A 25,388-nucleotide genomic window follows, 5' to 3' on the forward strand; every position below is an offset into this window, starting at 1 on the left:
AGGGCCTATCTCATTCAGAAATGTGCTGGAGGGTCAGCTATGATTTGAATCAGTTCTAACTCAACAACAATGAATGATCTGAACGACAGCGTCTTGGATAGGGCAAGATTCTAATCTGTAGGAGTATTATGGTTGGTAGTTGACTCACAGGCATATAACAGCCATATAGGGATACAAAAAAATGATAAGAAGGTATTATTGAATACTTTGAAATGTCAGGGTAACAGGCAAAAAGGATCAACTACTAGAAATTAGAGAATTCAATCTATAGGGGAAAAAAGAAGGAAAATAATTAAGACCTATTTCAGAATAGTAGTTGTCACTGGAAATGGGATTGTTGTTGTTGTTGTTATGTGCTGTCAAGTTGCCTGTGACCTGTAGCAACTCTGTATACATTAGTTCCAAGCCCTGCCCTGTCATGAACGGAGGGTGATGCAATTGGATGAGTATTCAAGTGGAATCAACATTATGTTAATGTTTTCTTTCTAAATTCAGTGATAGAGTCTAGGTGTGTTTTCATCTTGATACTATTTTGTAAGAATTACACATATGTTTTATACAGAACTTGGTGTATTACAATTTTTATTATGCTTCAAATAAACACAATAATACATGCAATGCCTCAATAATTTCTCTATGTACATTTGTGTACCACTTATTATATTTCTCAAGTTTCACAAACATTCTCAGTATCCTTACCTACTTTAAAATAAACTCGGTCCCTTCTCACCCACCTACATCCTTTGTAAAATGAATAATCCTTGGATGATAAATAATTATACTTTTTCAAATAAATAGTAATACATCACACTTGTCCTTTGTGACATTCATTTTGCTAAACAGGATGATTTGGGGGTTCATTCATGCAGTGGCATGCGTCAAGATTTCATTTCTATTTATGGCTGAATCATAATCCATTTTATGGAAATATCTCTCATGGTTTATTCATGTTTCTATTCAACTTCATTCAGTTGTTTCCATCTTTTGGCTATCGTTGGGAAATTATGCAAAAAAAAACCCCAAAACCCACTGATTTCCAGGTGTCATACAGATCTTAAGGCTTGCAGTTCAAAACCACCCGTTGTTCCATTGGAGAAGGAGGAGCAATCTTATCCTGTGTGATTCACTGTCTCTGAAAATCCACAGGAGATCAGCTCTGAGGTAGTTCTCGCCTGATGGCACACAACAACACCACAGAGTTTTTAGCAAGTGAAACTGAGGAAATGTATTTTATGTTCCACATTATGGATATGTTCTCTCCTGATCTTGTAGTATTAATAACTTCCCTTCAGACTTTACAGTGCATACGAATTCCCAAAAGTGTTTCTTTAAGTAGCTCAGCCTTCAGATGTCTCCACGGAATTGCAGTCAGTAATATTTTTATAAGCTCCAGGACTCTGCAGTATGAATAAGAATCACAGGTGACTCATATCAGCAGGTATTCTGTAAATATTAACGGTGGGCTGTCTGTGATAGGATCTTTTTTTACTTTCTTTTTTATTAATTTTAATGAAAATTTACAGAGACTTTGGATCGCCATTCATTCATTGTTGCACTTTTCTCCCTGCCCTTCCCCACCCCCCTAGTTTGCTCTTCTCTTTGAAAAGTAAAAGAAAAATTCTTTCATTGTTATGCAATCCCTCCCCCAAAGTCCACTCCACTATGCAGCCTTGAATCTGGACTCCTGTCATGACAATAATACATAATCATATATCCCTTTTAAACAGTTCTCTCCCTCATCTGTTTCAACGCAATATACATAATTTATCCCATGCTGAGTGAAATATCTCATACACAAAAGGACAAATACTGCTTAGTGCCACTGTTGTAAAATGGGACTGACATGGAGGTTGGGGGGAAACTGAGAAAGATGGGGTAAAATCTATCCTGAGTGTGGTTAGGAGAGTTGCCTCACAGCTTGATTTCAAAAATTTCTCTCCCTTTATACCATAGACAAAGCCATCTAGGCTTGATCCCAGTTTGTCTCTAATGAACTTTATGGTTTGGGGCTTTACTCCCAGGTCTCTGATCCATCTTGAGTTGATTTTTGTGTATGATGTGAGATGTGGACCCTGTTTCAGCTTTCTGTAGTGCATGAGGATTTAAGGGGGGAAAGGGGTTGCAGAGGAGTGAGGCTGGGAGGGGTTGGGAGATGTTGGGGGAGGTAATCATAGGGTCAAACGATTTAATGGGTGGAGGGAGGGTTGGATAAAGGAAATTAAAAACATCTGGTGTGAAAAACACTGTATATGAACTCCTTAAGTAAACCAGTATAAAATAACAATTTTATTTGGAAATTAAAAAAATCCCCTTTCTTTCATCCCAGTGATGATCAAACTAGAAGGCTCTCCAAGAAATCCTTGACTCTACTTTGAGATCTTCATTGTTCTCGACAAACAACTGTAGTGATGATTCTAATGGCTCCCAATTTGTATAGTTTGATAAATAATCCCCTCAAATTTCCAATGTATCTTTTTGCCTACCATGTTTATGATTCATTCTCAAATCACTAATTCATCCATAAACTACATTCTTCATAAAGACATATTGTGGGTATATTGCAAGTCCTGAGATTCCAGCTAACCCTCCAAAACATCCACATTTTTATTATTTTTATTAATTTTCATAAATAATTTTAATCATCCATGTTTTCTTTGTGGATCCCAAAACATTTGAATAAGAAACGGCATAAAAAATAATTAAGATACATTCATCAAGAAATCAGTAAAAATAATCAAAATAAATAAGGTGCCAGAAAAATATTACCAACTCTTACCATACATACTATACTCATTTGATTATAAAAACTGCTGATAATTATTACAATGAGGGTAAGCAAATGCAGCCAATGGAGCAGGTGGTGAAATATGTGTGAATCAGAGGATTACAAGATTTATGAATACAGGGAACATGGTAGCACTATTTGAACTTTGACTTTTGTGTCAGACGTTTTTGTAAGTCTCTTTATGGTTACAGAGATTGACATCTACAAAGAAAATACACTTCAGATGGTCTGTCAAAAGTTATAGTAATAATTTTCCCCATATCAGAATTAAATTAAGAAGAAGCATTTAAGCGAAATCTTTGTTTTGAAATGGGAAGAACTTTTTACGGATAGCTTGAATTCATGGAAAGATCTGTTAACAGAATATCCAGAGGAGGACAGTAAGCTTTCTTACTCTGGATGTCATGTGTTGGTATGAAATCACATCACCTGAAGCGATCAGGAGACCTAAGAGGAGAAACCAGCTCTAGAATGAAGGCTTCTCATGGAAGACTAAAGAAAAAGCATGTCTGTTCTGTTCTTTTGAATTCTCTACTTCTGAAGTGCTGTTAACCGGGTGCAGAAAGAAAGCAGGAACACGAAGCGAAGGAGTGAATTCTGAAAAAGAGAAGGCTGAGGCAGAGGTCCTCTCCCAGATTACACTGTGAAAAGACCCCTGTCTTCATCTCCCTGTGGTTTTTATTTAGTTTAAGCCAATGATAATAATAAAAAAAATCTGTCTCCGGAGACTATATTTTCCTTAAACTTAACTGTTGCCAACATAACAATGGGTAAGCTTAATCTTTAAACTAAGACCAAAGTTCAGACATGCCATCCCCTTGGATGGGAGGCTGGGAGGAACCTTCTGTTTCCAGAGGGCATCCAGTATCGTCTCCAGGGAACTGGGTGGAATTTTCTTTTGCAGAGGGCACTCTGTCCTGCATGGACTCTGATCTCAACTGCAGCCTTACTATCCACACTGAAATGTTGTTTATAGTTTGTTTTGTTTGTTTGTTTGTTTGTTTTCAATGAAAAATAGTTCTGCTGTTTGAAAATAAAGGATCAGAACTTGTCATTTATTATTAGAATGAAAGGCTTCCATGATAGTTGCTGTGATGTTGGTGAGAACTCGCCTCAAGCCAAATGACATAATTTAATTAGTTAATTATATAGGTGATGAAAGTAAGTATGACAGATACTGATGATCCTTTGAATACATGGGATTTGCCAGTAATTTGTCTAGTAATTATTAAATTGTAAGCTCTTCTGTCTCATCATTAGACTAAGCCTGGTTTTCCATCCACATACACAGAAAACGGCTGACGAATGTCTGTAGCTGTAACCACAACTTTGATTACATCCTTTCTGTGTTCTTTATAGTATCTTCTTTACTTCTTTCCTGTATGGTTACCCTGAAAAACATTTAGTAAGAACCAATTCCTCAGCCTCTGCTGCTGTAGTACTTGATCAAAGAAACTGACTCTAAAATGTTTGTCAAAGAGCAAAATGAAGCATCAACCTCAAGTTGAAATGGGTTGTTGTTAGATACTGTTTAGTCAGTGACGACTCATAGTGACCTTATGTTCAACAAAACAAAGCATTTCCTAATTCTACACTATTCTCATAATTGTTCTATTGACTCCATTGTTGACTCACCTGTGTCAATGTATCTTACAGAAGACCGTGGTCTTTTTCAATGACTTTCTACTCTACCAAGACTGTTTGCTCTTCCCCATGATTCAAACACTCCTCGTAGTGTATCCAACGTTTGTGAAATGAAGTGTCAGCATCCGTAGTTTTAAATCGCATGCAGTCTGTACTTCTTCCCAATAGATTTTTGTTCTTCTGGCAGTTGATGGTATGTGAAATATTTTTTTCACCCAGATCATAATTTAAAGTTATCAATTCTTTGGTCTTCTTTACTAACTGCCCAGGTTTCTCATGCATATGAAGTTATTTAAAATACTACTATCTGGGTCAGGCATATCTTAGTCTTTAAAGTGACTTCTTTGCTTTTGGACACATTAAAGAAGTCCTGTGTAGCAGATTGACCCAATGCGGTATATCTTTTGATTTCTTCACCACTACTTCATTGGGAGTTGATTATGCATCTAAGTAAATGGAAATCCTTGACAACTTCAAAAGTTTTGTTCTTTACCATGAAGTAGTTTACATGTACTTGAAATAGTTTATATGCATTTGTCGTTTACATGTACATGAACTGTTTACATGTGCTGAAATAGTAATTAAAAAAATCTTACTGATGAAATAGTCATAAAGCCCATATCTGCAATATTCTTCTCACTTTGACATATTCTAGTGTCCCAAGCCAAAATAGACGACACAATTTCTAAAATGAAGATATCCTACTGATGACTTTCTTCAAGGCTTCCTTCATGTCTTTGTTCCTCAAGCTATAAATAAAAGGGTTCATAATTTGAGGCACCACACTGTACATTACTGAAGCTATTGCTGCCTTCCTGGAAGACTGCGTCAGTGCAGAACTGATATACACACCAAAAACTGTTCCATAGAATAAGGAAACCACAGAGAGATGAGACCCACAAGTAGAAAAAGCTTTGTATTTTCCATCTGCTGATGGGATTCTCAAAATAGAGGAGACAATTCGAATGTAAGAAAAAATTATTCCAGCAAGAGGAATACCACACCACACAGTAGCCACGAAATATACTAGGATAAAATTTATGAGAGTATCAGAACAGGCAAGGTTGAGAATCTGAGCAAGTTCACAGAAGAAGTGAGGAATTTCCAGGTCTGTGCAGAAAGACAGACGCAGCACCATCAGACTATGAAGCAGGGCATCCGCAATGCTAATTAATAAGGATAAGAGGGAGAGCAAGACGCAGAGGCTGGGGTTCATAATGATTGTGTACCTTAATGGGTAACAGATAGCCACATAGCGGTCATAGGCCATTACTGCAAGAAGAGAGTTTTCCATACCACCAAAAACTAAGACAAAGCAGATCTGGGTTATACATCCTGAATAGGTGATACTCTGAGTATGCGTTTGGAGATTCACCAGCATCTTTGGAATGATGGTTGTGATGAGACAGATGTCAGTGATAGAGAGAATGGAAAGAAAGAAATACATGGGGTTGTGGAGTTTGGAGTCTAAACTGACAGCCAGGATGATGAGTAGGTTTCCAAAGAGAGTGATCATATATATGGACAGAAACAGGCCAAAGAAGATGGTCTGAAGTTCTCGGTTGTCTGTTAGTCCCAGAAGAAGGAATTCGGAAACCTCTGTTTGGTTTTGGGCTTCCATGCTTCTTATCAATCTGATGCAAAAGATGAGGTGATAGATACCGAGATGATGCATGGACTCTGGATGTCCAGCAAGAGTGACATTTGAAATCTTATTACAAATAGAAGCTCTTGGGACCTACTCCAGACATATTGATGGTAGTAAGCTCTGGAAACCAGCAGTTTATGTTTTAACAAGACTTCCAGCTGGCTATGATACATGTTGAAGTTTGGAAAACACTGCCTACATTATGATTCTAAAGAAATATTCATATTTTACCCTCTAGGTACTTTCTTCTCCATTTTCTTTCACTTCTCTTTATTATACTTAAGGGTATAAACTTGTGCACATGTCCGCTTCCACAAGTAAAGAATAAGAGTGTTTTTCTTCATAATTATTGCATGCCTTCAAATGGAATAAAATGACAAAATCTATTTTTAGAACAATGGTCATCAAACTTTGTAACAGTTTAAAAATCATCTAAAAGGCTTATGATGAATTAGTTTATATAGTTATCCTCATCAATCTAGGAATACATTTAGAGAAGGTGGTGTTATGTCACAGATGCAAAGCACAAAGCAAATGTGTAGCAGAAATTCCATCTTTGCTCCAATTATCTGACCGCTGAATTGATTTTCTTTATCTCTTTCTGTTAATGCTTCTGACAATGAACATCCCTAAATAGTCACTGGTGGCCTAGCGGCAAGAAGCTGAGCTGCAATCCCGAAGGCTTGTGGTTTGAGGCCACCAGCTGCTCCAAGGGAGAAGGATGGGCAATCTCCTCCCTTGCGATTAACTGACTCCGCAAACCCACTGGAGAGTCAGCTATGCATTGGTTCCAACTCTATGTTCTACAACAACAAATAGTCATTGAGATTTTCTTTTTCCTTTACTTCTTAAAATATCTTCCCCTGAATAAACTTTTTGTCTTCTGGATATTTTTACATCTGCCCCTTAAGTGAGGATGGACTAGAGGAAATGTCATGCGACCAGGCCCACACTCTTAATATAATGTAAAGGTTATTAGGAAATTTTATCTATACACTTGAAACTTAAAATACTTCTTCATGGAAGCATATGTAATTTGCACTAGGGACTGATTCTAAGAGAAGCTATTAATGGGCAATTACATTAACAGAGAAATTCTCTGTTCTCACAACTACCTGAAGATTTAAAGTTTTCCCCCTGACATGATATGCATATCACTAATGAAACTTTATTTCACCAAATTGAATTTTCAAATTGTAAAAAAACCACTTCTACATACATGAAAATATCCTTAGATACAAAAAATAATAAAAATATCCTGCATATAGGAAAAAAGTAAAAAATAAAATTCGCATCAAAAAAAGCACCTGAAAAGATGCTCACAGTCATATCCTTTAACCAATCCATTGCTATCTAGTCCATTTTTACTCACAGTGACCATGTAGAACAGAGTATAAGGACCTCATAAAGTCACCAATGGCTAGAAATCTTTATAGAAACAAATTGCATGTCTTTCTCCTGTTGAAAGATTGGTAGACTCAAAAGATCATTTGATTCTGGGCCCAAAAATCTAGCCACTGTGCCATCACTCTTTTAATTATCTGTTCTTGTTGTTGTTGTTGTTAGGTGCCATTGAAATGAATCTGATTCATAGCAACCCAATGAACACTGATCTGAGTCCTGTCCTAACCTGTGCCATCTTTATCTTCTCTGGTATACTTGAGCCCACTGCTGTAGTCATAGTGTCAATCTCTCTCTTACACCACGATGCAATATTACCTCACCTCAATTGACATGACCATTTTAAAAAGAGCAAAGTTAAAAAAAAATAGGAAAATAGATGTTTCATTCATTACAAGAAATAGAAAACTTCATTCATTCCTATGGAAATGAGAAAATGCCACAGTGATTATATTGACAATTGTTTGGTAATTCTTCAAATGTTGAACAGATCATACCACATGATCCAGTAATCCCAGTTTTAGATTTATTTACAGAAAAAGTGAAATCAGGAATGCAAACAGAAACCTATGAAAAAATGCTCCTTCTAGCTTTTTCCATAGTGCTTCAAAGGTAGAAACAACACAAATATTCAACGCACAAATAGATAAGCAAAATGCTGTATATGTTGTTGTTAAGTGCCGTTGAGTCGCAGGCAACTCATAGCAACCCTATGAAGGAGATCCTCGATGCTTGGGTGCCTTTCATCCTCTCTCTAGGTTCGTAGGGTTTCCGGAAGCAAGCTATTATGGAAGTAAATGCCACTCCTCCTTCCAAGCTTGTTTTAATAGGGGAGTTCCACCCCACGCTCTGTCCGCATTGGGTAGCCAACCATTAAAGCATTTGACACATCTGTGTCACAGTGTTCAGCCTCACAACAACCACAAGTGACAGTGGTATGGCAACTTGTACACCAGGGCTATACAACCTAAAGGAATGTCTGAACAAAAACAATGAAAGGCAGGCCCGAGGGCTGCAGATTAAAAGTCACCCACCTTGGCTTGGTAGCATCGCTTTCTGTCCACTGGGCCAGCTGATCTCTCTCTCTCTGAAATGCTGTATATACATGCTTGGAATATTCTGCTGCCACTGAGTCAATTCTCACTCATTGTGATTCTATGAGACATGAACAAACCAACCACAGGACCTCCAAAGCTGTAGGCTTTAAGGAAGCAGACTGACACATCTTTCTTCCTCAGACAAACCAGTAGATTAAATCTGACAACCTGTTGCCTAGTACCCATGTTCTTAACCATCATACGACCAAGGCTTCTTTGGGATAACAGTACTAAACATTCTTCTGAATGAAATAAGGCAATCATGAAAGGACAAACACTGCATAATGTTTATTGCATAATGTTACTTTCATATATTAAGCAAATCTATCAAACTCAAAACTTGGAAGTGGTTATCAGGGATTTAAAGGAGAGTGAAAAGGGAGAGTTTTATTCATTGTTGTTATTCAATGTCCTTGAGTTGGTTCGGATTCATAAATTTATTAACTATTTGCCGTTGAGTTGGAACCAACTAGTAGCTGATCTTCCAGTGGGTTTTTGGAAGCTATGAGTTGCTCATTCACTTCTGAAATGGCTTGCCCCCGGAAACTCTATGTACGGACAGTGCTCAGGCCTCTCATTCATAGGGTCACTATGAGTCATCTACAACTTGACGGCACCTAACAACAATAACAACGATGACATAGAGAGAGCTGCACTGGCCTAGTGGACAGAAAGTTATGCTACCAAGCCGAAGGTGGGTGATTTTAATCTGCGGCCCTCAGGCTGGGTTCAAATTGTTTTCCTGTCAAACATTCTTCTAGGTGGTATAGCACTGGGCTGTGCATTGCTGTAACTCGTGGTTGCTGTGAGGCTGAACACAGTGACACTGATGTGCCAAACGTGATAATGGTTATCCATGGTGGACACTGTTTGCTGGAGCTTCCCGACTAAAACAAGCTTGGAAGCAGGAGCGGCATCCACTTCCGAAAGGCTTGCCTCCAAAAACTCTGTGAACAGTGCTCAGGCCTTTCATTCAGAGGGTCACTATGAGTCGTCTACAGCTCAATGGCACCTAACAACAACAACATCAGCTACACAAGAGGAAGCTGTCCATCATTCTTCCTTAGAGTGGTAGATAGATTTGAACCACTTGCCTTTGGGTTGACACAACCTCTTACTAAGCAACTGAAGTTTCCTTCTGACTCATAGTGACTTCTATGCACCGTAGAAAGAAACACTGCCAAATCTTGCACCCTTCTCATAATATTTGCTGTGTGTAGCCCATTGCTGCAGCCGCTGTGCCAATCCTGGCTATAATTCCAGGTAGTTGTAGTAGGATAATTTGTAAAAAGACAGAAAGAATATTCACACAATTTGAAAAATGTAGCCAAAATCACGTAAGTGTACATGTAGAAATGTTATTGTATTGCATTGTATCGTGTGTTTGTATATTTTCATCACATTAAAAAAAGTTTTAACAGAGCTGTTGCAGTTAAGATAAATAAGTTTGGGGAGCTCTGGTGGTCTAGTGGCAAGAAGCTGCACTGCAATCCCAGAGGCGCATGGTTCGAATCCACCAGATGCTCTGCCGGGACAATCTCCTCCTGTACCAGTCAGATCTGATTTGACGGTACACAGACACACAAAATAATAATAAAGTTTAAAAAGAGATAAATAAGTAGGCAAACAGGTAGGATAGTCCTTAGCATACAGGACGCCCATAAAGACAACTTATATTGTAGTTTTGTTTGAGTGTAATTAACAATAGCACCTGACATCTTTTACACTCCCAGAATGACGTATTATATTGTGGTTTTGTTTGATTGTGATTAACAATAACACCTGACATCTTTTACTCCTATGACAAAAATGGTGGGCAGGGCTGTTGAGGGTAGAGGAAAAGAGGTTCTATTCTTAGGATGTTGTTGTTGTTGATTGCCTTCGAGCCGAGCATGACTCATAGTGACCCTATGAATAAAAGACCTGAAGCCTTTCTATAACCATCAAGATTTATAAAAGTTCATTGAGTTTCCAGAGGCATGTTTTTTAGGAAGTGGAAGCCACTCTTGATTCCAATCTAAAAGATTAAGTGTTGCCATTTCGACCCTAATATATTCTAGGAAGTGTAAGTCATACAACATTGTCTACATACACGGAAGAGATAATCAAGGGAACTCACCACTTGGGAGGCTTGCCAAATTCATATTTGCAGAAGTTTTCTGGCTTCTCCACAGGATTCCTGAGCAAGGGGTGATAAATTTCAAATGGTTAGGATAGTTGGGAGAGTGCCGACTCGGGCCCCAGGAGCTGTTCATTTAAGGTACATGGTGCTCATTTTTCCCTTGTTTACATGGTATTGCCTATCATCTGCACCAAACAGAATTTCATGTTATGGAGGGGACATCCAAGGCACTTCCAAGCAATTGCAAATGGGTCTCTAGAATTGCAAATTTCTGAAAAACCGTCAGTTAGAAAAGATTTATGTGTTGACCTTCCCACTGGGAAGTTTTCTCAGGTGGAGAAGCAAACAGAAAAAAAAGCCCATCAGTGATACTAATATTATATGGCAAGAAAAAGTGATGAGAAACAGAGCAATGAAAAATGAAGAAATAGAAGTAATTAAAACATAGCAAAAATGTAAGACAAGAAATCCGTAGCAGGAAAAAATTCTAAAAGCTTTAAAAGTCTGCACAGGTATTTTTTCTTTTCTAATGGATTATTAATTTTCAAATGAATATTCCTTAAATAAAATAGCAATCTTTTGTCTATTTGCTGAACTGAACAACTTGATGTTGCTGTGACACTGCACACTGTCCCATAGTCTTGTCAAATATCATGATGGTTACCCATTATGTACAATGTTTGGATGAACTTCCAGGTTGATTTATGCTGGGAAGCAGGAGTGGCATCCACTTCCTAAACTAGATACCTCTGGAAACTCTACAAACTCTCTAAACTCTATAAAAGCACAGAAATGGTGTTCATTACAGAACCGAGTTCTGTACAGAAATTATGTTCATTATAGAACAAGAATTCAGGTCTTCTCTGCAAAACTTACTCTCGGTCATGTTCAAGTTGACGACACTAAACCACTGCTAAATGAAACTAGTGCTGTTATATCTGTTATGTCTTCCACTTTGTAAATCCCTCTTTGTCAATGTGCAGTACAAAGTAACCGGGGTTTGCTGTGATGCTGAACCTTGTACCACTGGGGTATCAAATACCAGAATAGTTTCCCAATGTGAACAGTGTTTGGTGGAGCTCCCAGTTATAAAACAGGTTTGGAAGCAAGAGTGGCATCCACTTCCTAAGCCACATGCCCCTGGAAATTCTATGAACTTGGAATTGACTATAGTTATGGAAAGGCTCTAGGTCTTTTGTTCATAGAGTCACTATGAGTCTATGAGTTCATAGAGTCTCACTTGACTCAATGGCAATCAACAACAACAAAAATAACAATGGATTATTAAAGTGCAATTAAAAGTATAGAATATAACAGCTTTATATATATATATATATATAGTTATATTTAACTATATATAACAAATAGAATATAACAACAACCAGTCAACACTGTCAACTCACACATCTTGCTATCTTTGCTTTAAATATTTTAGTTGTAACAAAATAATACAAGTATATTTGAAGCTCCCCACATTTTGTATTTTGCACAATCTTGATTTATTTCTCTATCCTTTTACTTATTCTTCCATAAAATTGCATTGTTTTATAAATTTTAAAGGTTTGTATAAACAGAATCATACTGCATATGCCATTTTACAACTATATCTCATAATGTTTCTTTTAAATGAATGTTAACAGATTTAGTTCTGTTAAATGAATTTCAGGTACAATAGAGAATTTTCCTATATTATGAAAACATAATTTATTTCTTCATTGCCTTTTATTGATAGTTATTGACATTTATTGATCTATATCCTTCAAGTAAAATAAGTATAAATTGAGTATATGTTTTATTTTATATAACATATAAATCTTCAAATTGTATATTTATATTATACAAAGAAAGAGAGGGAGTATAGCAAATATTATAAAAAGGCTTCTTTCTCAATATGTATTTATTTTCTCTCTTAAAAATATTAACAAAAAACAAAAGCTGCTACAGCAGAATTTCAGTCATTCTTAGTTGTGAAAATATGAAAAGATGGCTATTTTTTCCATTTTGCTGTGTGTAGCATTCTGACTTAAAATAATAATGATTGTCTGGTTTCCCTAGAGGCTGATAAGTGAAATAATATAAAAACTCTAACAAAGTTGTATCAAAAATCAAGGATAGGAAAATAAAGTGAAATTCACCAATTCTCCTTCTCACCACAACCACAAGACAATATCAGTGAATTGTGTAGCAGTTATAATATTTGAAAAGGGGTAGGTTTCTCCTTGGGACAAAAAATTTTGTATCCTTGTAGGGAGACAATAAGAGACTAATGGAATATTTAGTGCAAAGATATAAGGAAATATGTCAAGAAGCTGGGAGATAGTTGGGCAGGACTCCGTGAGGGACTTGATCCTAAATATTTTATGCATGTACTCTTTTCACAATGACCAAGGAGGATAGAAGGAGAATTGATGCCTTTGAGCTGTGGTGCTGGAGAAGAGTATTGAGAATACCAGGGACTGCTAGGAAAACAAACAGATTTGTCCTGGAAAGGGTTAACCCGGGTGGCTCCTTGGAGGCAAGGATTCTGAGGCTCCGTCTAACATACATTGGACATGTTGTGAGGAGAGACCGGTCCTTAGAGAAGGACATCATGCTTGGGAGGGTGGAGGGACAGCGCAGGAGAGGAAGGCCCTCTATGAGGTGGATTGATTCAGTGACTGGGATAATTGGGATGGGAGTGTCAAAGACAGAGCGGAGTTTAGGGCTGTTGTACATAGGGTCGCTATGAGTCGCAAGCGACTCGACGGCACATAATAACAACAACAACAACAACAACTCTTTTCACAGCTTCCCAACAATGAAGCTGTCGTGAAATACCTGTCCTCATTTCCAAACCTTAACTTAGGAACTTTAAGTTACCTGGCTGATATCACTGAAGAACGATGCTTAACATTAGTCCCACATGTTAGCAGTTGTACCTGAAAGATCTATCCTCAAGGAAAGAGAGATGAAGGCTCCTGCATAAAGGGTGTAGGATCATCTATGAACAGATTCTCAGATAACCTGCTTCCTGACTGGTGATGAGCTGTTTAGTGAGGTTGTCACAGGCTATTTGCAGTTTCTGTGTCCCTGGAGGTTCAATATCCAAAGCGCCTCATTAACCAAATATTTTTACTGTTATTCTCATCCTAAACTAAGAAACCAACCTCGTCTCCTAGGATTCAACTGTTGCAGGACAGTGCAAACTCTGAAAGACCAAAATGATAGTAGATGGGAATTCAGAAAGGGCCTATTTGCTGGATCTTAGATGTTAACCATCTGCCATTTACACTTTAGGACACATTGCTGCTTATCTCCACTTCTGTGACTTAATCTCTTGGTGTCCTCTTTTACGTTCCACAGAAAGCATTTCTATCTCATAATAACATCAGGAAAGCTGACTACAATTTGACTTTAAAAATACAGTGTCTGACGCAAATAATGTATTTTCAATAGTTCAAATACATAGAAAAGCAAATACTTAGACATTTATCTTTCCAAGGCATTGAATGTTTTCTGAACTCAGTCTTCATTTTGCATATACTGTATAACATAAATAAAATTAATCTTTTATTTGTGATTGATTATGGCTATGACAGTATAGATAAGCTTGTTATTGTATCTTTTTTAGTATCCTAATTACTTTTTCCTACTTAGTCAAAAGAGTTTCAATGTGCATTTCTTTTTACAGTACGGCACTCTGGATTGAATATATTATTCCTAATTTTAATGGATTTATGATACATCACAGCACCACTGGGTAGGGATTAGTTTGCAGATTTATCCATATGTTAAAAAAATTTAAGTAAATTACAACCATTATTTAAAATAATTAAGTTCATATTCATTTTGAAATGGTTTACCTTTTAATGGATTCAATATCTTCATGTGTCTGTCAATTAATTTTTTTAATTTTTTAATTTTAATTTTATTATTTTTGTGTGTGTGTACCTTCAAATCATATCTGACTGGTACAGGAGGAGATTGTTCCGCCTTCTCCAAAAGAGCATCTGGTGGATTTGAACTGCACACCTCTCGGATTGCAGTGCAACTTCTTACCACCAGGCCACCAGAGCTCTCCTATCAATTTATTTTACTATATGTTTACTATATCCATATGAAATTTGTTAAGTAATGTCAGTCTTGATAGAAAATATGAAAACTCAAGAGTCATTCACTTTCTTTGCCATATTAAAGTTGTTGTTGTTGTCATTGTTGTTGTTGTTCTTAGGTGCCATTGAGTTGAGTACAACTCATAATAACCCTATGAACAGTGGATTTGAACTCTGTCTTATCGTGTGTCATCTTCACACTTCCTGGCACACTAGAGCCCACTGCAACAGTCACTGTGTCAATCCATCTGGTTGAGGGTCTTTTTCTCCTTTGTTGGTTCTCCGCCCTTCTAAACATCACACCTCTTTCCAAGGAATGGCCCCTTCTAGGAATATGCCCAAAGTATGTAAGGCGAAGCCTCATCACCCTTTCCTCCAAAGAACACTCTGGCACCAAGACATATCTGTTTGCTCTATTGGCCATCCATGGGATCTTCAGTGCTCTTCTCCAACACAAATCAAAGGCATCAATTCTTCTTCTGTCATCCCAGTTCATTGCCCAGCTCTCAGATGCATAGCAAGTGATTGGAAAGACCATGGCCTGAATTAGATGCCCCTTAATCCTCAAATTGATGTCTTCACTCCTCAATAATTTAGAGAGGTTCATAGACAGACTTACTCTGTGCAATGCATCCCCTGATTTCCTGACTGCTGGTACCAAGTGTGTTAATTGTGTATCCAAGTAAGATGAAGAGTTTGACAATTTCAATTTCTTCTCCATTCGCCATGATGATGTCTATAAGTCCAGGTGTTGTTGTTGTTGTTAGGTGTCATTGAGTCAAGCACAACTCATAGCAATCCTATGTACAGAAGTTCTGAACCCAGTTCTATCCTGCACCATCTTCACACTTCCTCACACACAAGAGCCTATTGAAGCAACCACTGTGTCAGTCACCTGGTTGAGAGTCTTCCTCTCCTTTGCCAACTCTCTACCCTCCCTAGCATCATGTCTTTCTCCAAGTTATAGCCCCTCCTACCAACAAGTCCAAATTATGTGAGGTGAAGCCTCATCATTCTTGCTTCCAAAGAGCACTGGCTGCACCCTCTCCAAGACATATATATCTATTTGTTCTTTTGGCCATCCATGGGATGTCCAGTGCTTTTCTCCAACACCACAGCTCAAAGGCATCAATTTTTTCTTCTGTAACCCTTATTTATTGTTCAACTCTCAGATGCATAGCAAGTAATTGGAAAGACTATGGTCTGCATCAGACACACCTTGATCTTCAAACTGACCACACTATACCGCAATAATTTGGAAAGGTCCCTAATTGCAGATTTTTCCAGTGCAATGTGTCTCCTTATTTCCTTACTGCTTGTAACAGGGGTGTTAATTGTAGATGCAAGCAGGATGAAACTGTCGACAGTCTCGATCTCCTCTCCATCCATCATATTAGTCCAGTGGTGAGAATCTTTGTTTTCCTGATATTGAGATGCAATCCATACCAAGTGTCTATTTGTCCTTTATTGATTATGCAAAGGCATTTGACTGTGTGGATCATGACAAGTTGTGGCTGACATTGAGAAGAATGGGAATTTCAGAGCACTTGGTTGTGCTCATGCTGAAGCTATACTTTGACCACAAGACTGCTGTGCAAACAGAGTAGGGGAACACTTCATGGTTTGGAATTGGGAAGGGAATGTACCAGGGATGTATTCTTTCTCCATACCTATTCAATTTGTATGCTGAGCAAATTAGCCAAGAAGTTGGACTCTATGAGGAGAAGTGTGGCATCAGAATTGGAGGGAGACCAATCATCTTTCATTGGTCCAGGTAGTCATGCGAAAAACAGGAAATATTAGATAAATATTAAAAGACAAAAATGGGATCATCTTGGGCAAGAAATAAACTGTTTTGGGACCTGCAAAATTATAGGACAATTGACCAAAATAATGGTTTATAGAGATTCTGGTTTCACATGTCATCTTAATTTCTAATTCTTGCTGAGTCTATTAATCTTTTAAACAGAATAAATCCTGCTTAAGAAACTCTGGAGATGTTACTGTTGTTAGATGTTGTTGAATTGACTACAATTCGTAGTGACCCTTTGGACAACTGATTGAAACAATTTGATAGGGAGGGGGTGAGGAAAATCAGAAAAATCTGTTCTGGAAAACAATGTACTCAAATTTTGTAAATAAACCAGTATAATAAAAAAAGAACATCAAAGAAAATTCTAACTAGCTCTGTAAACTTTCATTCAAATCATAATAAAAAGTTGTTGAAAGATACAGAATTCAGGATTAATATAGTATTCAAGAAAAAGATAAATAATCCAATAAAAAATACCATCAAAAGACTTGGATAGATTATTTCACTGAAAAATGGTATACAAATGGCCAACAAACACAGGAAATGATGCTCAAAAACCATTAAGGAGATAAGCATCAAAACCACTCTCATTAGGAAAGCTATAACTTTTTTTTAAAATGGGGGAAAAAAACCACCCCGTAACAAACCAAAAATCAGATTTGTGAGGATGTGAATATATTGGAACATCCATCCACTGCTGGTGAGACTGTAAAAAAGACAGTCATTTGGGAAGAGTTTGGCAGCTCCTCAAAAGGTTAAACATGGAATTAATTACTATGACCTAGCAACTTGAATAATATGTATGTTCTCAAAAGTATTGATAGAAGCGGGAATACAAACAGAACCTTGTACATCAAACTTTGTTGTTGCTGTTAGATGACATTGAGTAAGACTCCTAGTGACCATGTAAAGAATAGATCTGAACCCTGCCCTATTCTGCAGCCTCCTCCTCATCTCTGACACACCTGAGTCCATTGTTGCAGTCACTATGTCAGTCTATCTCATTGAGTATCTTCCTCTCTTTTGCTGACCTTCCATCTTCCCAAGCACCATGTCCATCTCCAAGCCCAAAGTATGTAGGATGAAGCTTTGCCATCTTTGCCTTCAAGAAGCACTCTGGCTGCATCTTTTCCAAGATAGAGCTGCTTATTTTTTTGGAAGTCCAGAGGATATTGAGGACTCTTCTCCATTACTACAACTCAAAGGCATCAATTCTTCTTCTGTTATTCTTATTCATTGAGCAGATCTCAGTGATTGAAACGTCCAAGACCTGAATTGGATGCACTTGGTCTTCAAACCAGCATCATTGTTCCTCACTAATTTGGAAAGTTCCCTGACTGCAGACTTTCCCAATGCAATACGTCTCCTGACTTTCCTAACTGATGATACTAAGGATATTTATTGTGGATCCACGTAAGATGAAATCATTGACAATGTCAATGTTTTCTTCATTTATCATGATGCTGCACCCATATACACAACACCCAAAGGTTATCAACATTGTTACTTTGTTCCAGTGAAATTGATTTTAAAAGATTGATGACCTTCAGAATGGAAAAGTAATACATTTCTTTGTTTCAAGCAACTTAATTTATGGGGTTGTTGTTGTTGTTGTTGTTTTACTGAAGCAAGAAGAGACTGATACTCCTAGATTACTAATCTATTCAATTCAGGTTGATGGTGAATAAAAGTTCTTTTAGATGACTCCTTGGAAATAATCATCTCTCCATTACAAAGATACCAAAGAAAAATGTTCATTTTTGTGTGTGTAGTAATTGTGTCTGGAAATGGTGCGGCCCTTGGTGCCCATCAAGGGAGCCAACACATGAGAAGAAAAACAACAGTACTGTGGATCAGTGTTGTTACTATGTGCCGTCAACTTGATGGTGACTCATAGCATCACTTAGAAAAACAAGTCTGAAATCTCTCCTATCCTGTGCTATCCTTGCCATCTCCAACACACTTGAGCCCATTGTCAAAGTCATTGTGTCAATTCACATGGTCAAAGGTTTTCCTTTTTTACGCAGACCATCCACCTTTCCACCTGTGATGTCTTTAAATTAAGGACTGGTCCCTCCCAACAACATGCCCCCAGTATGTAAGAAGAAGCTTCACCATCCTTACTTCCAAGATGCACTCTTGTGTCACTTTCTCCTAAACTTAATTAGTGTCTCAATTCTTTGTTAGGAAAGCTACTTGTGTTGTTTGTCATGATTTATACTGAGACTTTCCCTTCTAAAAAATACAATGATCCTTACTTATAAATTGGGAGAATCATAAATCTCTCCAAATATGTGAGCTAATATATTTATGCCAACTTCATAGATTAAATAGTTGACAATTAAATTAGCTTTGCCAGCCTTACAAAACTATGACACGACAAAGGTAGAATTCAAACTAAAGTGGTCTGATTCCAGAGTTCTCACTTTTAGCCATTGTGTTACAAACTCTAGACTCCTGTTTTCAAGTAACAGTCATTTTTTTCCTCTCTAAGATATGTTCCACTGTGACAGTGATGTGTCAAATGTGTTAATGGTTACTGATGGTGGACAGTGTTTAGCTGAGCTCCCTGATTAAAACAAGCTTGGAAGCAGGAGTGGCATCCACTTCCAAAATCGCTTGCCTCCAGAAACTCTAAGAACTTGAAGAAATGATGAAAGTTATACAAATGTTCATGTCTTTGGTTCATAGGGTTGCTATGAGTTGTCTATGACTCAACAGCACTTAACAACAAGAAGAAGACACGTTCCAGGAACTTACGGTTAAAGCACCCAATACATTAATGGAAAGAAAATATTCTAGACATGAGTTTCCTCAAAGCTCCCATCATGTCCTTGTAAATAAAGAGATTCATCATGGGAGTGACCACGGTGTATATTCCTGAGGCAATCGCACTCTTCCTGGAGGAGTGAGTACCTGCACATACATACAACAAAAAGGACCCCAGAAACTTCCCTTGCCTGGCTGCCACCGAGAGGAGCTGCCGTCAAGACGCCAGCCATCCCACCAGTTAGCCGACTTCTACGAGTATCTTTCATTGTAATAACTTTAAAATACATCCTTTGACATTATCATCCATAAGTTGATATTATTGCTCTAAGTTATCAATATTATTGTGTAATTTGAAAATAATGAAATAAGCATCTAACCTAGTATACAATAAATTCTTTTATTAATTTTAAAGAAAGTTTATTGTAATCCCAGAGGTGCAAGGTTCAAATCCACCAGATGCTCTGCTGGAGAAGGAGGAACAATCTCCTCCTGTACCAGCCAGGTCTGATTTGGTGATATGCAAGCACATGCATGATAATAAAATAAAAAAGAAATTTAAAAAAGAAAGTTTACAGATTTTGGATTTCCATTCATTCATTGTTGCACTTTTCTCCCTACCCACCTCTCCCCTCAATTCACTCTTTTTCTTTTCTTTGAAAAGTAAAAGAGAAATCTTTTCATTGTTATATAATCCCTCCCCCGAAGTCTACTCCACGAGGGATACAATAAATTTTGTGGTTGTAGCCAATCATGAATTTGGGTTCATTCATTCATTAGGGTGACAAACTGATATTCTATAAAACAACAGAACTAAAACATGGAATCTCCATTAGTGAGAATTTAGTTAATAGCAATGGACTTTATTTCTCTTAACTGACCAGAAAAGAGAGCTTAGAAAAAGACAAATGCACAAATAGCAGTTTATTTAATGTGTAAGTAGTTACCTCAGTATTGTGATTAAATGCGATAGCTAATAAAAGGTACTAGGATATTAAGCAAATTTTATTCCTGCTCATATCAACAGTAAAAATAAACTATAAGCAGATACATAGCAAATACGTAAATTGAAAAACTGTAAGTTCTTCAAATATAGGTAGGGAGGAGTTTCATAAGCAAGACCTATTAATAAGAAGTCATTAAGGAAAATATTGACAAATTCAACTAAATTATAACTTCGCATGCGTTTATAAAAATTGTTACAATGTATATTTAAAGTTGTTGTTGCTAAGTACAGTAGAGTCGTAGGTGACTCATAGCGACCCTAAGAACGAAAGTCCTTAACACTTGAGTACGTGACTTTCATCCTTTTTCCCAGGCTCATAGGGTTTCCAGAGGCAAGTTATTTACGGAAGTGGATTTCATTCCGCCTTCCAAGCTCATTTCAAGCGGGGAACACCACCAAACACTGTCCACCATGGGTAACCATTATCGCATTTGACATGTCAGTGTCGCAGTGTTCCGCTTTACAGCGACCACAAGTTACCTCTGTATGGCAAGTGGACATGCCAGGGACTTAGATATCCATGGCTCAATTCAGGTTGTTTCCAAGTGATCATTTAACATTGCACACTTGTTAATTTCTTATTCCTTTGGACAATGAGAAACAATGAGGAAGAATTGAAACTTTTGAATTGTGATTTTGGTTAAGAATACTGACTACGCTATCATGGACTCTCAAAAGAACAAACAGGTTAGTTCTAGAAAAACAAAGTTAAAATCTCCTTAGAAGGAAAGGTGCTAAGACTTCACTTTATATGTTTTGGAGGGGCATGTTCCTGGAGAAAGGTATTATGCCAGAAGAGGAAGATATTCATTGAAATAGACGATTGTAATGGCTGTAACAATGGGATTAAGCACAGAGGGAATTGTAAAAATGACACAGGATCAGATCAGGCTACAACCAGGATCACTAAGACTTAGAGCTGACAAGCTAGCAACTAAAGCCAATATGCTTAAAACAAAGCACAATCTAAAGAAGAAATTTGCAGTGCAGATAAATGTCAAAATATATCATCTTAATTCAATAATAAGCCTTTATAAGGAGCATTATAAAACTGATTGCTAGGCTCCACAATCAACACTCTTAACACCAATAGTCAGAAAATCAAAAGACGAATTGCACTGGGAAAATCTGCTGTTAGGGACATCTCCAGAGTGCTGAAAAGCAACGATGTCAGCCTAGAGACCCAAGTGCACTTAATCCTGACTATGGTCTTTGCCATAACTTGCTATGCATCAGAAAGCAGGACAATGACTAAGGATGACAGAAGAAGAATCGATGCCTTTGAGTTGTGGTGCTGGAGAAGAGTCTTAAACATACCATGGACTGCCAAGAAAACAAATAGGTCTGTCTTGGAGAAGGTTAAACAAACTTCTCCTTGGAGGCTAGGATTTTGAACTCCATTTCACATACTTTGGGCAAGTGGCCAGGAAAGAACAGTCCTTGGAGAAGGATATAATGCTCAGAAGGGTGGAGGAACAGCACGGGAGAGGTAGACCCCAGATGAGACAGACTGATACACTAACTGGAGCAATGGGAGTTAGTGTGTCAGCATTAGTGAGACTGGCTCAGGACAGGGCAGAGTTCAGAGCTGTTGTACATAGGGCTGCTATGGGTTGCAGGTGATTCAACAGCACAGAACAACAACATAAACACTTGGTTGCCAACAAGAAGGTAAGTTGTTCAAACCCATCAGTAGTTCTGCAGAAGCATGTTCAGTCTTCTGTGACGAGTTGTTGTTGTTGTTCTTATGTGCCATCAAGTCGTTTGTGACTCATAGCGACCCTATGTACAAGAGCTCTAAACACCATTCTATCCTGTGCCAACCTAGCCATCTCAAATGCACTTATTCCCATCGCTCCAATCACAGAATCGATCCATCTCATTGAAGGTCTTTCTCTCCTTCGCCACCCCTCTACTCTGGCAAACCTGATGTCCCTCTCCAAGGACCAGTCCCTCCATGCAACATGCTTCAGAATCCTTGACTCCAAGGAGCATTCTGGCTTAACCTTCTCCAGGACAAACCTGTTTGTTCTCCTAGCAGTCACAACAGCCTATGCACAACAGCCCTAAACTCTGTCCTAGTCTGTGCCAATCTCACCATCTCTGACACATTCACGCCCATTACCCCAGTCACTGGATCAATCCATCTCATAGAGGATCTTCCTCTCCTGCGCTGTCCCTTCACCCTCCCAAGCATGATGTCCCTCTCTAAGGACTGGTCCCTCCTTGCAATATGTCCAAAGTATGTCAGAGTGCTGTTAAAAAATGTTTGCAGCTCCATCAATAGTTAATCACTGAATTATTATATAGCATAGCAATCCAATCCCAGCTAGAAACTAAAGAAGAATTTCTAAAATCAGGAATTAAACAGAAAACTGTATATGAATATTCACTGCAGCACTATTAACAATACACACAAGATGCCCATCTTTTTCATTTAACCAGTGAAACTGAATTAAAATATCTGATCTTCAGAATGATAAGACTATATATTTCTATTGTCTTCAGGCATTAAGTTCATGATTTGTTACTTGTTACAAAAGCAAGAATAAACAACTGTACATACTGAAAAGTATATATTCCAATTCAGGCTAATAATGAAGAAAACATCTTTTGGATGACACATTGAAAATGTGTGTTTGTGTTAAAATGATACCGTAAAGAGGTGTCTTATTTCTGTGTTGAGAAATGATGTATGCACTGGTGTACCACTGGAGACCATTAAGGGCAAAGGTCAAGGAAGAAATCAACATCTGAGGGAATAAAAAGTATCCCTGTGATTCTGTATCTGAACTTACTCTATTTCTCAACTCTTGTTAGGCAATTGAGACTTTTGTTTTCAAAAGCTACAACTTTGCTGACAAAATTGAACTATTTCAAGTCTTCCCAACAGTGTATGCTAAGGTAATTTCATAGATAAGTGTTGACATCTATTTGCAAGGGTGATAAAGCTATGGCAGAACAGAAGTAGGATTCAAACCAAGGTGATCTGATTCCAAAGTTCTCATCTTTAGTAGCTATAATCTCCAGTTCTTTGTTTTCAAAGATCGGAGTTAGGTTTTGTGAATCTCTCCTTTTTCTTCTTTCTGACATATTTGTTCCAGCAGCTTTGGGCAATGGCATCTGACACGTCAATTTAAACATAACACTCTAGACATGAGTTTCCTCAAAGCTTCCATCATGTCCTTGTTCCGAAGGCTGTAGATAAAGGGATTCATCATGGGAGTGACCACGGTGTACATTACTGAGACGATTGCACTCTTCCTGGAGGAGTGAGTACCTGCAGAGCTAAGATAGACCCCAAAACCCGTCCCGTAGAACAGTGAAACAACGACTAAGTGTGACCCACAGATGGAAAACGCCTTGTATTTTCCACCAGTTGTTGGGATTTTTAGGACAGAGGAGACAATGCGAATATAAGAGAAAATGATCCCAGAGAGAGGAATAACACCTAAAAGACTAGTCACTACATACACCAAGACGTTATTGATGAGGATGTCAGAACAGGCGAGCTTAAGAACATGAGCCAGTTCACAGAAGAAGTGGGGGATTTCCAGGTTCATGCAGAAGGACAATCGCAGTGCCATCAAAGTATGGAGCAGGGCATCCAGAACGCTGATGAGGAAAGATAACACGACCAGCAACCCACAGAGTTTGGGGTTCATGATGGCAGAGTACCTCAGCGGGTAGCAGATGGCCACAAATCGATCATAAGCCATCATTACCAGAATTCCATTTTCTAGTCCCGCAAAAGTCAGCACAAAGCAGATCTGAATGAGGCAGCCTGGGTAACTGATGGATTTGTTCTGTGTCTGAATGTTCACCAGCATCTTGGGCATCGTGGTGGTGGTGAAGCAGATGTCTACAAAGGAAAGGTTGGAGAGGAAGAAGTACATGGGGGTGTGGAGATGAGGGTCACAGATGATGGCCAGAATGATGAGCATGTTCCCCAGCACGGTGACCAGGTATGTGGCCAGAAAGAGCCCAAAGAGTAGAGGCTGTACTTCTGGATCCTTTGAGAGTCCCAGAAGGAGGAATTCTGTAGGATGTGATAGGTTTCCCGACGCCATGATGTTGACAGGCCTGATAGAGAAGATGAATATGACAAGAAAACCAAATATATGATATGTCTCCTTAATCCTGTCTCTATTTTGAAACCAAATCAGTTGCAGATACTTTCTTCTGCTTCTTTTTCTCTTTTTCACTTACCTTTTGTTCACCTCACCATTTTTTCTTATTCCTAAATATTCATATGAACAAAACATTATTCTGGGATATTGACATCCCATATTGAGGTTTCAAGGCCATCTTGAGGAAGAGATTGCTCATCTTTCTTCAGAAGAGATGCGAGTAGATTGGAACCATGGACCTTTGGATTAGCAATCCAACACACTGCACACTTTGCTATCAGAACTCCTTAAGTTTTTAGTTATTTATTTTGTCAAGAAATCCTTTTAGTGATATAAACACATAAGCACTTTACTACTAACTGAGCAGTTGTCAGTTCAAACTCACCAATAAATTCTTCTAAATAAAGGGGTGATTACCTAGTTTTTAATTATATAATAATTTAAAACTCTGTGACTTACAGGTCTCCTGTTGTATATAGAACTACTATGAGTCCACATTGACTCACTGTGCCTTGCATTGCATTCCTTTGATATTCTTTGTCAAGTAGAATTTATTTGGTGGTAATAAAATAGAAACCAGACATTGTCGTCTTTGGAATTCTGTCAGATCTTTTGTTGTTATTGGTGGTTGATTGCCATAGAGTGGAGCATGACTCCTTGAGACCCTATAAACAAAAGACCTAAAGCCTCTCTATAACTATCAACATTTATCAAAGTTCGTAGAGTTTCCAGAGGCATGCTGTTTAGGAAGTAGATTTCACTCCTGCTTCCAACTATCAAATAATAAATAGATAATAAAATTATTGATATTCTGTATTCTAGAAAACAGATTACCAAAATTGAGTTTAAGAGTTAAAGCTTGCCTTATGTCTGTTTTTATAA

The 25,388-nt window shown here is 37.9% G+C and overlaps 2 protein-coding genes across 2 annotated transcripts; both read right to left on the minus strand.

The window, feature by feature from the left end:
- Positions 1–5,114: 5,114 nt before the first annotated feature.
- On the minus strand, positions 5,115–6,056 carry LOC102846342 (olfactory receptor 7G2-like). Its single transcript, XM_006898748.1, has one exon. The coding sequence runs from the start codon at positions 6,048–6,050 to the stop codon at positions 5,115–5,117; it is 936 nt and encodes a 311-aa protein (XP_006898810.1). The 5' UTR covers positions 6,051–6,056.
- A 17,451-nt stretch (positions 6,057–23,507) lies between these two features.
- LOC102877216 (olfactory receptor 7G3-like) lies at positions 23,508–24,467 on the minus strand. Its single transcript, XM_006898815.1, has one exon. The coding sequence runs from the start codon at positions 24,444–24,446 to the stop codon at positions 23,508–23,510; it is 939 nt and encodes a 312-aa protein (XP_006898877.1). The 5' UTR covers positions 24,447–24,467.
- Between the last annotated feature and the right edge of the window lie 921 nt (positions 24,468–25,388).

This window comes from Elephantulus edwardii, unplaced genomic scaffold (genome assembly GCF_000299155.1).
Source record: "Elephantulus edwardii isolate Elephantulus edwardi_28Jun2011 unplaced genomic scaffold, EleEdw1.0 scaffold00237, whole genome shotgun sequence".
Classification (NCBI taxonomy): Eukaryota; Metazoa; Chordata; class Mammalia; order Macroscelidea; family Macroscelididae; genus Elephantulus; species Elephantulus edwardii.